Source organism: Parasteatoda tepidariorum, chromosome 5 (genome assembly GCF_043381705.1).
Source record: "Parasteatoda tepidariorum isolate YZ-2023 chromosome 5, CAS_Ptep_4.0, whole genome shotgun sequence".
NCBI classification, from domain to species: Eukaryota; Metazoa; Arthropoda; class Arachnida; order Araneae; family Theridiidae; genus Parasteatoda; species Parasteatoda tepidariorum.
The window spans coordinates 84,470,001-84,487,544 of NC_092208.1; the positions used below are offsets into that span (position 1 = coordinate 84,470,001).

General features: G+C 30.6%; 1 protein-coding gene across 1 annotated transcript in view; it reads left to right on the top strand.

The window, feature by feature from the left end:
- LOC139425547 (uncharacterized) overlaps positions 1-17,544 on the top strand; it is a 305,675-nt gene that overhangs the window by 213,970 nt on the left and 74,161 nt on the right. The window contains exon 2 of the mRNA XM_071180706.1: positions 12,507-12,614. Coding sequence (XP_071036807.1) covers positions 12,507-12,614 — 108 coding nt within the window. The remainder of the gene's footprint in view (positions 1-12,506; positions 12,615-17,544) is intronic.

Sequence of the window (17,544 nt, forward strand, 5' to 3'; positions counted from 1 at the left end):
CGACGATTCGACCCTTATGACATGGTGCATTATCCTGTTGGTAAACACCATCCCCCGCAGTAAAAACTGTTGCCATGAATGGGTGAACCTGGTCTGCAACTATGTTCAAGTAGCTTACAGACGTCAGGGATTGTTCTATGAGGATTATGGGTTCTAATGTGCCCCATAAAAACTTTTTTTCTAGGCGAGAAACCATGAAAAACATGGGTGAGCCCATTGTTATAGATGGAGGGTGGTCATAATGTAATGGCTCTTCGGTGTATACACTAAAAGGAATTCTGTTTGCTTACGCTTGTGACTCCACTTCCCACGTCCAAATATTATCTATTAGTATTTTAAAATTAGATCTATTGGTAATTTTTCTAAGTAATCATTTTTTAAAATAACATTCATATTGTTATAATATTATATTGTTATAATATTGTATTCTTATAATATTATATTGTTCAAACAAATTTGATGAGTTCACGACAGTAATTTAATATTTTCGTATATCAAACGGGCGTGTATATTAAATACTATTTTTGCTTGCATTTTATTGTGCATGAAGATGATCGCTAAGTTCTAAATCATTTAACAGATCACTTTAACTGTAATTTATAACGTTATATTAATGTTATTTGCACAAAAAAAATAATTATAAAATGGTTTACCAGATTAAATTCCCTTCCTAAATAACTTTATCTCAAAATGTAGCGCAGAATTAAATTATAATAATAATAAACAATTCTTTAAGTTTTGAAATCTTGAATTAAAAGCGTAACAATAGCAGTGCAGGAAAATAACCTTAAATTAGGGATACAAAAATATTTATAGGAAAACCATACCTTTATGACTTTTATTAATTTTGTACTGATGACAACCAAAACAATATGGAAATGAATGAGGGAAAACTGAATCCATCTACGTGATTTTCCGGCCAATAAGAATGCACGGACAGCAATGGAAAACTGCGACATCATCATTACATTTTTATATATAATAAGAAGCAATATATTAACTAAATTTTTTTACTGTCCCGATTTTTCTCGAACCGAAATATTTTTATTTCAATTTCAACTATTTTCAAGAGATGTTCACGATATTGTATAAGTTCCCTGTGTATTAAATTTTAGTAATTTAAAATTTGTCCGTCAGCCATTAAATCACACAAACCAACATAAGTATGAGTTCGGGACATTTCAGCATGGCAGCAGAATTATCAAAATAATTTCCCTCTTTCTCTTGAGATAAGATTTAAAAAAAAATTCTTCCCAATTCTCCATTACGTACTGTACTACTTCCTCACGCACCTCTAGAGCCGGAACTTGAATATCGTATAACATATATGTAATAACAGGGCTACATCTCTGTTATCATTGGTGTATTCATATTAAGAAATTGCAGTCAAAACCATAATAAGTTATCAAAAGATTTATTAAAAGATATGCTGGTGGTTATAACAGTTCACATCCGCCCTCCTCAAAGGAGGGGGAGTGGACAAGACTCCTTTTGTGGAACACGTTATTCAGCAAGAGTCATGCGAAAACCTTAGGTCTTGCATTAAATACAAACAGATTTTAGTGTAATTAGGTTACAGTCGTACATGCCATTGTATCTCTACGCACTATGGAAAATCATTTAATGCTTCCTAATATGGAAGTGAAAAAGGGACAAGATTCTAAAAATAACTCCTCCTTTCAAATATAAATCTAATTATTATTCAATGGTATGTTTTCAGCCTTGAATTCCCAAANCAACGCCCCCTATAGTTCGTTGCGATCGCGAATTACCTTCGTGACTTTTATTAATTTTTATGCTGATGACAACCAAAACAATATGGAAATGATAATGAAAAACTGGATCCTACCACGTGATTTTACGGCCAATAAAAATGCACGGACAACAATGGAAAACTGCTACATCATCATTAAATTTTTATATGTAATAAGAAACAATATATTAACTAAATTTTTTACTGTCTCGATTTTTCTCGAGCCGAAATATTTTTATTTCAATTTTAACTATTCTCAAGAGATGCTCACAATATTGTATAAATTCCCTGTGTATTGAATTTTAGTAATTTAAAATCTGTCCGTCAGCCATTAAATCACACAAACCAACATAAGTATGAGTTCGGGACATTTCAGCATGGCAGCAGAATTATCAAAATAATTTCCCTCTTTGTCTTGAGATAAGATTTAAAAAAAATTCTTCCCAATACTCCATTACGTACTGTACTACTTCCTCACGCACCTCTAGAGCCGTAACTTGAATTTCGTATAACATATATATGCTATTGATCGAAAAAGGCAAGTTTCGTCACCAATAATTGGTATGACAGTATGCTTCATCTTACAGTGTTGGCACGAGCCATTAAAATTGTAAAAAGTGCTGACTATTAAAATTCAAAAAATTTTCTTAAGGGAAATTAAAATTAGCAACTTTTTAAAGCATATTTTTTACAGTTTACTGTTGAAAGCGAATGCAAAAAAAAATTTTTATATGAATAATATTAAATGTAAGTCATAGTGGTAGATACGATTGAATACTCAAAGAGATAATAAATAAATAAAAGTGAATTGAGTTTCTACCACATTTTACATAGTCGCCGGTGGCAACCCTGATCTTATCGCCGTTTGTGTTTAAATTTTGTACAGCCATTTTAGAAAGGATCAAAACTTACTCTAAATTATTACTTCGTTACTAAGTTTTTATTTCTATGAAAATAGAAAAACTATTCTAAATAAATGCCTAACGTATAACTGATGCCTAACGTAATGCCTAACGTATAACGCACCACTATGACTACCTAACAAAATGAATTGAAACTACATTTATTGTTGCCAATTTAGATAGAGAAATCCCCGCGTTTTCGTTGTCACGCGAGAGAAATAAATATAAAGATTATGTTGTAATCACGATAATTATAATTAATAATAAAAAGTTTTATAAACGTATCTAAATTAACGTTTTTAATCATTCTTTTTGGAACCTGAACTTTAAATAAGGGCAGAAAATGTAATTTTTACTAAAAAGTATCTAGCTTGGAAAAAAGTAAACTCATAAATTAAAAAAAGAATTCGATTAATTAAAGTTAATCAAATTGTTTTTAATTATTGCTAGAAAATGATAAATTTTTTCCTTTAGCGAATTTTACATATTGTAGTATCTTTTCACAATGAATCTTGTTGTTTACATTTTATTCGTGAAACAATACCCAATAGATTCATATAATTAGATATTTATGCGAAATAAAACTTTCCTAAAGGTTACTTGAATCAAATATCTTACCTTTCTTATAATTTTCCCTTACCTCCTTTTTTTCCTTACCTTTCTCATCTCATAATTTTTTTTTTTAATTTCTTATAATTTATATTCCCGCGTCGATTTTCTTTCACTGAAATAACGAGGAGAAACGGAGAGTAGAAAACTTTTCTCTTAATTCACCCTCTAGTCACGTGGTTTCATTCTTCAGATAAAAACTATCGTGATGTGCGTGCTTTATTTGCATTTCTCCTTTTTGGTAAAACCAATTATATTCTTATAAAAACAATCGCTTTGAAAATGCTTACTAACCAGAAAAAAATAATAAACCAATATTTTTTACATAATAAAATTATATCAAATGTTGTCCGATATATTGGACGCTGGTTCTCAGTAGAAGATAATAACTTAAAAAAGTTTATTTTTAATTCTAAAGCAAACGCTAAAAAATAGCTATGTAAAAAACTTATCAGGATACTTAATTTGTGCTGGGGTTTTTTTCCACACTAACTTTCCACATAAATTCTCTTTTGTATAAGATAATCCTGCGAACTTTCGCAGATGGTTTAGATTGTGGGGGATAAAGTAGATGCGCGGAGAGAAAAATCCCTCTCATTGTAATACAATTCAAAGTCAATTCGCTATAAGGGAAGAGTGATTTCGGTTAACAAAATATTGGCAGATCCACTTTACGTAATTGCTATAACGCCGCATTATTGAGTTTCAGTCAATGTGTTATCATCGTGACGTACAGTGCAAAGAAAAAAAAATATTTGGTTAACACCATTGGGACCGCTCAATGTGAAACTTGGGGGGTGGGGGAACATTGTTCCGATTGTATTGTTTGAAAATTTTAAATCGAACAAATTTATTCCGTTAAATATAGTTTTGAATTCTTTATTGCTTTTATAATCGAAAGTAAGTCTATATTTTGAAAAGAATGCATTTTTATTTTTTAATAAAACATTTTACACAAAACTTTTAAATATTAATGTTCACTATGATTTCGTTGATGCTAGAATTGCTTCACAAATACAGTGAAATCTCTTGGGAGCGGCCACTCTCTGTTCCGCAGTAAAATGGTCGATTTTAGGGTCGTTTTACTACCAATGACTTAGACGACTTTAATTTTAGTCAGCGTCATTTTCTTGGTCCGGAAATCTGTTGGCGTCATGAAAAGACGGATCAGTAAATAAAATTCGGCTTCTATAAAAATGATCCCTACTGATATAATTATGTGCAAAAACATGTTTACCATTTATGAATTATAGAACTATTTTAAATAAATGAACAATTATGTTTTTTTGTTTAAATTTGTGTTTATTTTTATATCATAAAAATTAGCTAGCCTTAAAAGATGAGAAGAGGTTTGTTTGGTTGAGATGATTAGTTTTTTTTAAAAAAAAACTTATGTTTATTAATTTAACTTTCACTTCTAAAAATAAATAATAGTCATCGTCTTTAGTGCCCTCTGACTGCAACATGAGGTTGTATCGTAAAAAAGAGTCTCTCTAAATAAGAGCCTCACACAAATATTTTGAAAACATTTTAAACTACATATTTGTTTTGTTAATATTTTTTATTTTGATATTTATTTCGTGTTTCCATATTTGACCTTTTCCGCATTTGGTGCAGATGTTTTCCCGGTCGCTGGGAGAGGTTTTGATGGTCTTTTCAACACAAAGTCTATGGAAAAAATTGCTTGCCTCCCCAACGGGGTCGTAAATGGAGGTGGTCACTACATAGGGGTGGTTTATCCTGGAGATTTCCCTATATTATGTATTACTTCAAAACATTTATTTTGACAGGGCTTTCGGGATTAATTTTACTGTACGGACTAAATTACAAATCACTAATTAGCATAAAATGCATAAAAGAAAAGCTTTAGGTGGCTACATTTAGTATGCGACCTTTGAAGCTGTAGAAATATATTTATAATCATAGAAATAAAAATTTTTAATGTTTAAAATATTTAATTAAAAATATGAGGTTTTAGAAAACAAATAGAAATTACCTTATGTATAAAATTCTTGTTCTTATAAAAAGAGTTTTTAAAAATATTTTTTCTGTGTCTTAAGTCTTCCTCACGTTTAAAAATAAATTATGTTATTAAATCAAATTAATTTTTATGTTCTGGTTCATTGATTTTAGCATTCTTTCTATGCGGAATACGAGTATGTACGTTTGACATTTGGAATTTTTACAGAATGTTGGAATAAAAAATGAAACGACTAAACGTTTCCCAGGCAGCTAATGTGTTCTACAAAGCGTTCAATTAGCATTATTTTAACGCTATTTCGATAAACGTGATGCCAATACCGCCATATATATGGCATGGCACTTTTTACTATAGGGGCAAATCATTTTAGTATTTTCATCATTGCGTTTACTGTTATATTTACAAATATTTTTATAATAAGTGTTTGCGGAGTTATACTTATTGTTAATAATTATTATAATTATTCTTGGTGAAAGGCATACTTGAAATACATCCGGTCCGTTAAGGGTTTAAATGGAGGCATCTCGATAAATATACGGTAGATCAACAAAAAAAAATAAGAATAATAATCTGTATGTGCTTGGTATATTGGAAAATCTATTGACTATAACAATTATGCGCAAGATTAATGTTAGATAACCATGTGTCAATTAACTTTTAAAAACTGTGAGAGTCATATTTGGAAGTTTCATGAAGTTATTTATTATTACGCATTATTATTGTCATTATTTAGCTATGGAAACTGTACGTTTAAAACAAAAAAAAATGATAAGGGTTTAAAAATAGTAATGATGATAGTTTAATTTTTATTTTCTTGGTAAATTTGATAAAGTACCAGAGGGACACATAATTTAAACGTCTCTGGTCTGTGCAGCTATTAAGTTTGGTTGGTATGAACTCCGAATTATCCAGTTCAAAGTATCAAAATCCGTTTTAAATATTTAAAAAAAACGTGTAAAGTGCCAATTCTTTAACCTGAATTTTGGTTATGGAGCCCAGGTTAGATGCAGTTGAAATTATTTATACAAATAATTTTGAGTAATGGAGAAAAAAAATTTAAAATAAAACGAAGTTTATATTGCGAGTTATAGTTTCGAGACCTCTATATTAAGCAGTTTAAAATTATTACAAATGTTTTTGCATATTTCTTTTTAAGCAAAGTTTTCCCCAAATATCTCTCCCGACCCATTGGTTAGAAACGCCTGAACAAAGTGGTTAAAATTATTAAAAATATTTTACAACATTTAAAGAAATCCCACCCAGATTTTAGTCGTGACCCAAAATAACCAGTATAAATTATTGCAAATCCTTTTAATCATTCAATATATCAAAATACCAGCCGAATCTCTGTTATGACCCATAAGTTGGAAACTTCTGAGCTGAGCAGTTTAAATTATACAAATCTTTTTTAACATTCTATGAATCAAAATACCAGCCGAATCTCTGTTGCGACCCATAGGCTGGAAACTTCTGAACTGAGCAGTTTAAATTATTGCAAATCTTTTTAATTATTCAATACATCAAAATACCAGCCGAATCTCTGTTATGACCCATAAGTTGGAAACTTCTGAGCTGAGCAGTTTAAATTATACAAATCTGTTTTAACATTCTATGAATTAAAATACCAGCCGAATCTCTGTTGCGATCCATAGGCTGGAAACTTCTGAGCTGAATAGTTTAAATTATTACAAATCTTTTTAATTATTCAATACATCAAAATACCAGCCAAATCTCTGTTATGACCCATAAGTTGGAAACTTCTGAACTGAGCAGTTTAAATTATTGCAAATCTTTTTAATCATTCAATATATCACAACACCACCCAAACCTGTCTCGACCCCTTAGATTGGAAACTACTGAACTAAGTATTTTAAATTGTAACAGATCTTTTTGATTACTCAATAAATCAAAATATCACCGAGAGTTTCGACCTGCAGGTTGAAACCCCTGAACTTAGCAGTTTTAAGTTCATGCAAAAAACAAATTTTGAACATTAAAAAAATAATTATAAATAAATAAATAAAATTGTTACTTCATAAATTCATGGGGAAAAAAATCCAATTAGTATTCCCGACAAAAATGAATGGGATGTTAAAAAATTTCAATTCACTTCTTCACTGAATTTCGAAATGAGAGAGTTGCCGGTGTGTAAGTGTGGGTGGGGGGAGGCATTGAAGGGTCCCTCAGTAAAGGGGGTGGGTGGAAAGGACTTTTCCGCATCTGATGATCGTTTCATTTCCCTCCGAATCCTCAAGATAGATTCACTCGTTCAATAATGCAGGAAATAAGGAATAGAAAGGTGTGATAAAGAGATTTGGAGAAAGGAAACTGTAAGGAGGGATTTTTCTTCTTCCCTTTTTCCCGGTTTGGGGGGGAAAAAACAAAAGAACTGCTTTCACACTTTCTTTTTCCGCTATATTTATGTGAAAAAATATTCTTTGAGAAGAAGCAAACAATTTTATTTGGAGATAGAATAGAGGAAACGGAACTCGGATTTTCGCGAGTCAAGTTTAATTTAATATTAGTATTTATTTATATAATTAGTGCAGGAAAAATAATCAGCTTGACATTTTTTTTTTAAACATTTTTTCATAGCTTTGGAATTTTTTATATGATAGGTAAGATCATCTTTCTTCCCGGCACTTAATTGAATATGCGGCAAGGATGGATAGTTCTACTTTCGCGTGATTCTGGCAAGGGAACATTCTGCGGTGTTCAGGAAAATATTTCACTGTTCGGAATTTTTTTTTTGTCAAATCGCTGTTCGTCGCTGAGGTAATTGAGAGGAATTTAAAACAATTTTTTTATTTTTCCCTGCCGCTGTCAGATTTTTCACTGTGGTTGCTACGCGATGGACATAACAGGGCAGAAGTTTTCCCCAAACACCTTGAATTGTTCTTTTAAAGTGAATTACCTTTCTCATATAAATACTGTTTAATCCCTCCCTAGTGACCTTTAAGTTCTGTTACCTCGATCTTTTTTGTGTCAGACATAGTTACTAGCACCATTTTCTTTTTACTTTAAGTACAATTTATCGTATTTTTTCCTGGATTCACTCCTATATTAATGCAATCGTGTGTATTTAAACAGTGTATTTTATCCAAAACGTTTTGCTTTTTATGGTCAGATATCGTAGCATCGCTTGATTTGGTATTTAATATGTGCTCATTTAATTGAAAGCGGAAGAAAAAAAGGTATGCAGTTTCAGGGAACGATAAAAAAAATCATTAGAAAAGTATTTTACTCGTTTGTAATTTTTTTTTTCTCGTGAGCTTTTACTGGAAGAGATATTAATGTTAGAGCGTAATTGCTTGATCATATTGTTGCTGAGTTTATTTTTTGCATCCTTTTCTTTTTCGTTTATGAAAAGCATTAAATTACATTTAAAAAAAGAAAAATAAATACTTAACGAGTATATGTGAACCTTTAACAGAAATAAGGAGTTATAATTGATGTTATCCGAATAAACATCTGACGTTTAATACATAAGAAGAGAATATGTAATTTCTCAAAGCAGCTCATGAAAAAAAAAAGGCTTTTCCTCAGGGCCAAGACAAGAAATAAAAATCTAATTTCCCTTTTGAGTCGTTGCCCTAAGCCTTCCGGATAACTAAATTACGAAGTTTTCTAAGCCCTGCCTACTTAAGTTTGATGTAGCATGAAAATGGTCCGCTACTTGATAAATTCAATTTATTTTTTTCTTGAAAAGTTAATCACTTCTAAGTCACCATGTTTCTTTTTTGATTAAATTTATGTATTAGAAGATCTTTGGTTAATAAAAGAAAAGTTATTAATTTTTAACGGTATAAAGAAATAGCTTAATTGTTCGATAATTATCACGTTTAATTAATTATTGCTTTCATGTTACTTTGCTTCGTAGCGGTTTGTTTGGCTTTTTGTGGTAGAGGTCACTTATATTTGGTGTTCGTGATGACTGTTTAAATGTTCAAATTCTTTTACGGGTGTAACTTTTCATGCTATCTTTTCGATGTTCTGATCTTTAGAACAGTTGATCTCTTTTTTTTTCTGGCTATGCAGCAGGGCTCGAAAAAACTCAGAAAATTTACTCGTCCCCGAGGACGGCTTGTCCAACAATGTAGTATCAGTCCTCCTTTGAAACTAACCCGTAGCTTCTAAATAAATAAAAATATAATTTTCTCTTATTTATTACAAAAATTTATATAAATTGCACAATGAATCAGTAGTTACTAGGATTACAAATGCTAGGATAACATTATGCAGTAATAAAGGAAATACTAGGTTACTAATAGTAACCTAGTATTTCTTTTATGAAATTTATTTCTTTTATGAAATTAATTTAAATGACAAAGGTCAGGTTATCTGGAATGTCAATTTATCCGAGGGTACTGCGTTTTTTAAATGACTCATATATGACGTTTGCCAGTTCCACAAGGCACATGCCGAAGCACAATGCATTGCCAGTCCAAATGCAAACTTTGTTGTTGTTGTTTCTAATGCTACTTGCCATACTAGCAAGCCTGCTTGGTGAAACCGAGCAAATTTAAGGCAGAGTGTGCGTTTCTTGTTTTTCAGTGGAGCCATCTATGGCCAAGAATTTGACTTCTGCCACATCACACCCGTTTATAGGGTGGACCCATTCATACATCCATTCATTCATCCACAGATCGTAATTTTGACCTGAATCAGAGAACGATCGATCTCCAATCCAGTACCCCCAGAGGTATTGATTTGTTATGGGAACATGGTGGACTGTTGCGACTCGACAGATTTAAGTATCTCGGACATGGGCCCAGCGCCCTACCGACCAGGCTATCACGGCAGAGCAAACTTTTCTTTTGTTCACCGATTACGTGGGCATGCGCAGTTGGTCTGACGAAGGAATTTCGCGGGATTTCTTGATTAGTAAGATAACAAAAAATTGAAAATGTATCACGAACATTAACGGGTAAATGACCGTTCGCGCGGATGTCGAATTCGAGAAATTCGTTGTCCGCGGTGAATTTTTGACTACCGAGGACGGTCGGTTTTTCGAGCCCTGCTATGCACCCCTCAATGTTCGACCCTTTTTTTTTTTGGGTAGAACCCCCAAACTTCATAAACAAGTTCCATTCGCATTTCTCTATATAACGTGAAAACATGATGGTCTAACACTGTTTGTCGGTGCATTTTTAGTGGCCAGAAAAATCACATGGTACGATCCAGTTTTTCCACATTGATTCTCATATCACTTTGGTTGTCATCAACATAAAATTAATAAAATAAAGAAAATCCATAATCTAAAGGCTCGTACAACTATGATTACGATTTTGATTTTAAGTGCTTTCTAAATTAAGAGCTTAATAGGACGCCATACCGTGTAAGAAACTTTTCCTGGCAATTTCACTCTTTTCTTCATTACTAATTAAAAATTTGAGAAAAAAGTGAGTTTAGACAAACTTAAGAGTAAGCCATGAAGCTTCAAATGCTGAAAGCAAAATTTTAATATATGCAAATGAAAATAAATGATGAGAAAACAACTTAGGATTACGCAAAAGAGAATTTCTCTTCTAATAATTTGTTGGCATTTTAATATTTTGAAGTATTTTTTTGAGCATTTGAAACTTTATAACTTACTCTAGGTATTTTTTGCCTGAACTTACTTTTTCTTTCTTTTAAACTAGTAATGAAGGAGGAAGAGAATTTGTGACGAAAATCTTCTCCCGCTTTATGGCTTCCTAGATTATACCTTATTACACTACATTTAAAGATGAACATTTTTGAATCGATGTCCAAACTTAGAAACCATTTTACAATTATTATTTTTGGAGCATTAATATGCTATTATTCATCACCATTTTATTTTATTTCATAACGGTCGTTGAACAGCCGATCCAATTTCGGGTTTACGACTCCCAATGTTCAACTCCGTAGCCTTGTTAATTTGAACTTAACGCAGAAGACAAAGGAACTTCTAGATTAAGTATTGGGAGAAATTTGCTTTCGTGGAGGACTTAATGATAGAACTAAGCAGCAATCAACGGCAAGAGGACTCTAACCCATGATTCGTCTACCACGGAGGATATTTTACGTCAGCACTGTGGTCGGTACAAGCCGGGTTCGGAATTCGTATAGACCAGCCATCGCTGGGATTTGAACTATGTTCATTTCATTGGAAGGAGGTCCCGCAGTGGACTGATCGTTAAGACACGATTCCCAGCAGATTACCGAAGTCAAGCATCACTGGCTGCTGTCAGTGTGCGGGTGGGTGACCACTTCGACCAGTCTGCTTGGGGACCGAGGGTGTGCGGTATGGGTCCTCGTTAAACTCTTCTACCGTAAAGTGCTGGACTTCGCGTGCAGGTCGTCGGGCTACCGAAGCAGAGGTGCCATCCCCTCTGCAGAGGATCAAAATTGTGATGACTTGTCTTCGGATCATCCTCAGGAATGTTTCCCAGACCGTCGCCAATAGCCCATTGTGCAGCTCTAGTGCGACGTTAAGTAACTACTACTACTTATTTCATTGGAAGGCGAGCGCTCTATCGCCTGAGTCATAAGGAGAGTTCGTTAATCGATTTGGAACTTAATATCAGCATGTGATCTTAATGTGATGCATACACAAATTATATTTAATACGTAGGCCTGTTAGGCAAGTAAAAATATTAAATTACGGTTGTGAACTTACTAAATTTGTTATAATAATGTATTGTTAATTTTAATTGTTACTTTATGATTATTTAGAAAAATTATTTTTCACTAGTAGATCTTAATAGAATCATAAGGGAATCACAAGCGTAATCAAACAGAATTCTTTTTCTATCATATATTTTAAGTGAATAATTTCAACTTTCATAGAAAAAGCTATTTTATCGAAAGAAACAACAATTATTGTGGAGCAATCATCCCGGTTGCAAAGCGGCAGTGAACGGTGGGGACTTAGCCCTTCAATTTCCTTAGATAACTGATCGATCATAATAGCAAATATAAAGTAATTTTTTCTCAAAATAATCTTTCTATTAAAAAAACTTTTAAAAATACATTTTTGTTTAAAAAAAGTATTAGAATTTGTATTAAAAAATATTTTTTGCTGTTTTAATCATATGCATCAATGAAAATCTCGAAGAAAAGAAATTTTTAATGCTTTCTTTTTACTCCCCTAGGAAACGACTCTTATCTCACCCGAAAATTATTAAAATGTTTCTCTAATCTTATTTCTGTGTAGTAGAATTTTTAATAAATTCTTCTCTAAAACGTTACAATTTTGTTGGTTGAATTCATTCTAATTTTGGCTTCTTTCTTACAGAACACCTACAATATCTCAACAATCATCGATTAGTGGGGAGATTCCTCTTCCAACTCCTGATACAGAAGAGCAACCCTCCTCCATGGATGAAAACGATGCATTTTCTAGGTATGTTTTATTTTTAAATAGCGCGTTTTATGTAATTCTCTATTGCTAAATAGACATAATAGATGGCGCCACCATTGTTTTATTATTGTTGTAAATTCGCATTTTACTATATTTTATTCTTGAAATTAAAAAGCAGGATATTGCGAAAATTTTCTAAAATTAATAATATAAAATCGAAAGAATAACAATAATAATAATAATTAATAACGTCATGTCTGCGAACAAAATGTGTATAGTCGCATAAAAATTGCATGCATTAGAAAAAATCAGTTGGAAAATTAATAATTTAGATAATAATGTTGTCATTAAAAAAATGTTAGCTTTATATAAGAGGTTAAAAACTAAAGTTAGCAATATACAATTTCTTTACTTAATTATCAGTCCTAAATTTCTTAAAATTCCTATAAAATTTAGAACAATCACATGTGGGTCTATTACTTACATAACTAAACCTGGTACCATTTTCTTTTATTACTCTGAATAAAATTATTAACAATATTGTTAAGGAAGGTTTTTCTTGGATTGTCACTAATAATCAACTGATTTTAGAATTTATTAAACATAATAAAATTAATTCTATTGCGACTTTTGATTTCCAGGATCTTTTCAATAGCATTCCCCTTTCTAAACTAAAAGATGTCCTTTTGAATTATTACTATGATTTTAAAAAAATATCCTTAATTGCGATTTTGATTATTGGAAAATTTTAATTAATTTTTGTCTTTTTGATAATTATCTTTAAAATAGAAAATACATTTTTCTTCTAATTGATGGAATACCAAAAGGATCTAATTTTTCATCTCTCTTAGCTAACTTATTTTTGCATTATTATGAAAAAAATTATACTTTTGATATTAAATTTGTTTTTAGATTTATTGATGATTTAATTATCTTTAATTTTAAAGATTATAATATTTTATTAAATAATATTTTTCCCCGAGGAAATTAATCTTGCTTCGTAATCATGATGATAATTTTAATTTCAATTTTTTGGATTTGGGTATTATAAAAGAAGAAAATATCTGCTTTGTTGATTTATTTATACGATAAAAGAAATCATTTTTATTTTAATATAAATAAGCTTCGAATTCAAATGTTTCTAAGAACATCTATTTAAACACCATTTTTAATCAAATGAATAGAATTAAAAGAATAAATAGTAGTGTTTATTTATCCATGAAACAAATAGACAAACTCTTGAAAAATTTGATAAAAAAACAATGGATACTTAACTAATGCAATAAAATGTTATATAAAATCATTGAATTAATCGTATATTTCTGTAAATAAATTTACTAAAAAACTCTGTTGTTAATTTATATAATTTTTACCGTGTGCAAATCCATTTCGGGCAAGTCCGTGGCTAAAATTATGTACAAAGCAGGCAATTCATGTTTCTTTCTCTTTTCTATTTTATTTTATTTTCTTCTTAAATAAAAATTAATTTTCTAAAATTATTAATTTTCAGAAATTATTAATTGTCAACTTCTTTAAATTATCCAGTATAATATTACCTTGCGCACATCCATTTTCGGGCACATCCTTGGTAACTAACAAATCAAACCCACTTTAGTACTGCCCTATAAATCAAATTTCACTCCATTTACTCTTTTACCTCAATTTGCGCTCCTGTTTTCATATTTTATAATCTAGCAATCTTGTTACGAAAATATTTTAAATCATTCCTGAAAATTTTCCTGTTCATGGAAGTTCATTTTGAATTCGCTAATCGCTTTATAGATTTCGCTTTATGGTTTATTCTGTTTTTTCTTTACTTATTTTCTGTTTTAACGCGATATTTTTACTTTATGTGCTCTATTTTATTTGTTGTAAATTTTTTGTAATTTTTTTAGTGCTCCTCACTCTATTGTATTAATATAGTTTGCTTCGGCTATATTGATACAATATTCGAAAGCACTCCATTTTTACGGATATAATAATTGTGTTTTATTGAAGTTTTACGAAAAATAATTTCAATTACTTCTGAAAACAATAAATATTTTTTCCTCCTCAGTCATAAATCGAAGCTCACTTTGGGTGCAGACAAGTTTTCATTGTTTAGGGGGAATTCTTTTCTATTTTTCCCCATGTAACAATGCGACGAATATACGTTTGCCGAAGGGAATTCTTATTCTACAGTAACCTTAAATGCGTGAGATTTTCATCTTGAAAGTTCACAAGAAACGACAAAACACACGTTTTTACGCTCTACTTCTCGAATCGAAAACATTGGGAGGACAATTGGATTAGTCTAATAATCCCTGCAATTCACTAGTGTCATTACGAACTTATTAAATTCATTAATCTCTATTTTAAGTCTGGTCATTTTACATACCATCGCGAAATTTATAAAATTTTGACAAATAATTTGTCATTTTTTATAAACCATGTGTGTTTTAATTAATTTTAGCAGTTAAAAAATGAATAATTCTGCTTATCTTAATTCATTGGAGGGAAAAAAACGAAAGTAAAAATTGATTATAGACTGATTCTTTTATTTTCCGTGAATACTTATATACAATTTTAAACTATAATTTCAATAGTAATACCATTCCATATAGCAAACTTTTTTTGCATAAACTAGCCCATAACTATTAGAAGTTAGAATAGATACCAAATGATTCTAATAATAATAACTCAAACGCTATATGTACTTACATCTTTGTACCAGAGTAAGATTTCTTGCTTTAAGCAATTTAAAGGGAAAAAAATAGAGCATATCTTATCTTTAAAAAAAAATCCGACATTTTCTGTATTTATAAGCTAATAAAAAAATATTATGAAAGTTAAAACTAACTGATGGCAAATATAGCAAGGGGCTATTGAAAAATTGTCTACAAGTCGCCACTTTTCTCATCGGAAATGCACTCCTTTGCATTTCATTGTTTTTTTTTTAATGAATACGGTATTTTTATGAATAATTTATGATATTCTGAAATTTACTTTATTTTATGCTTGTTTCTTAAAAAATTTCCTTATTTTAGAAAAGAAATTTTTTAACGATTGCCATATTTTGAGAAATGCTTTAAAAAAAAAATACCTTGCTTTATTAACATCAACTGTCTTTTTTTTTAAACAATAAAAAAATTTAAATTTTTGAAAAAAGTAGCTACATGTTTCAAAATGCAGCTATCGCTGGTCATTATCCGCTCTTGTATATAACGCATTATATCTAAACTAAGAAAAAAACAAAGGCAGTATCGAAATCTAAGAAATCACCATAGAGAATATGGGCACTGAAAATGTAAAAATTATTTTTGATAGCTGGAAAAAAACCGAGAACAGTTAAAGCCGATACACTTCCAGATTCCATCTAGCAATCTAACTAGTTTTCATGTTAACTAATTATTCGGTAGATTCCAAGGAAACTTTTTCCTTTTCTTTTGTTTAAAGAAAAACAAAGCTTTTTAATTGTAATTTGCGATCCCTAATGTGTATAATGTTTTGTGTTCCATTTCTGACAAGGCATATATTTAAGTAAGTTACAATCGAAGTAACAGTACCTATTTTTTAGTAACTGCCACTTTACCAGGTTTAATTATTTTAGATTAAAACAAAATGTAATCGAAGTGACTGTACCTATTTTCTAGTAACTGTCACTTTCCCATGGTAATTATCCTATTACAACAAACCGTTATCGAAGTAACTCTACCAATTTTCTAATAATTGTCACTTTACCAGCCTTAATTATCACATATTAGAACAAAACATAATCAAAATAACTGTATCCATTTTCTAGTACTTGTCACTTTGCCATGTTTAATTATCGTGTATTAAAACAAAACGTAATTGAAGTAACCGTGTTTATTATTTCTAGTAACTGTCACTCCACAAGGCTTAATTATTATATATTAAAACACGATGTTAAGTAACTTTACCTATTTTTTATGTAACTGTCACTTTACCAAGCCAAATTAATTATCGTATGTTAAAACAAGGTAACCGATGTCACTCTACCTATTTTCTAGTAATTGCCACTTTACCAGGCTTAATTATCATACATTAGAACAAAACATAATCAAAATAACACTATCCATTTTCTAGTACTTGTCACTTTGCCATGTTTAATTATCGTGTCTTAAAACAAAACGTAATTGAAGTAACCGTGTTTATTATTTCTAGTAACTGTCCCTCCACAAGGCTTAGTTATTAAATATTAAAACACGGATGTTAAGTAACTGTACCTATTTTTTAAGTAACTGTCACTTTACCAAGCCTAATTAATTATCGTATGTTAAAACAAGGTAACCGATGTCACTCTACCTATTTTCTAGTAATTGCCACTTTACCAGGCTTAATTATCATACATTAGAACAAAACATAATCAAAATAACACTATCCATTTTCTAGTACTTGTCACTTTGCCATGTTTAATTATCGTGTCTTAAAACAAAACGTAATTGAAGTAACCGTGTTTATTATTTCTAGTAACTGTCCCTCCACAAGGCTTAATTATTAAATATTAAAACACGGATGTTAAGTAACTGTACCTATTTTTTATGTAACTGTCACNCACTTTTCTCGCCAAAAATGCACTCCTTTGCATTTCATTTTTTTAAAATGAATATGGCATTTTTATGAATAATTTATGATATTCTGAAATTTACTTTATTTTATGCTTGTTTCTTAAAATATTTCTTTATTTTAGAAAAGGAATTTTTTAAAGGTTACCATATTTTGAGAAATGCTTTAAAAGAAATACCTTGCTTTATTAACATCTACTGTTTTTTTTTAAACAATTAAAAAAAAATTTAATTTTTGAAAAAAGTAGCTACATGTTTCAAATAGCAGCTGTCGCTGATCAGTATCGAAATTTTCTAATTTCACTCTTGTATATAAGGTTACGCATTATATCTAAGCTAGGAAAAAAACAAAGGCAGTATCGAAATCTAAGAAATGGCCATAGAGAATAGGGGCACTGAAAATGTAA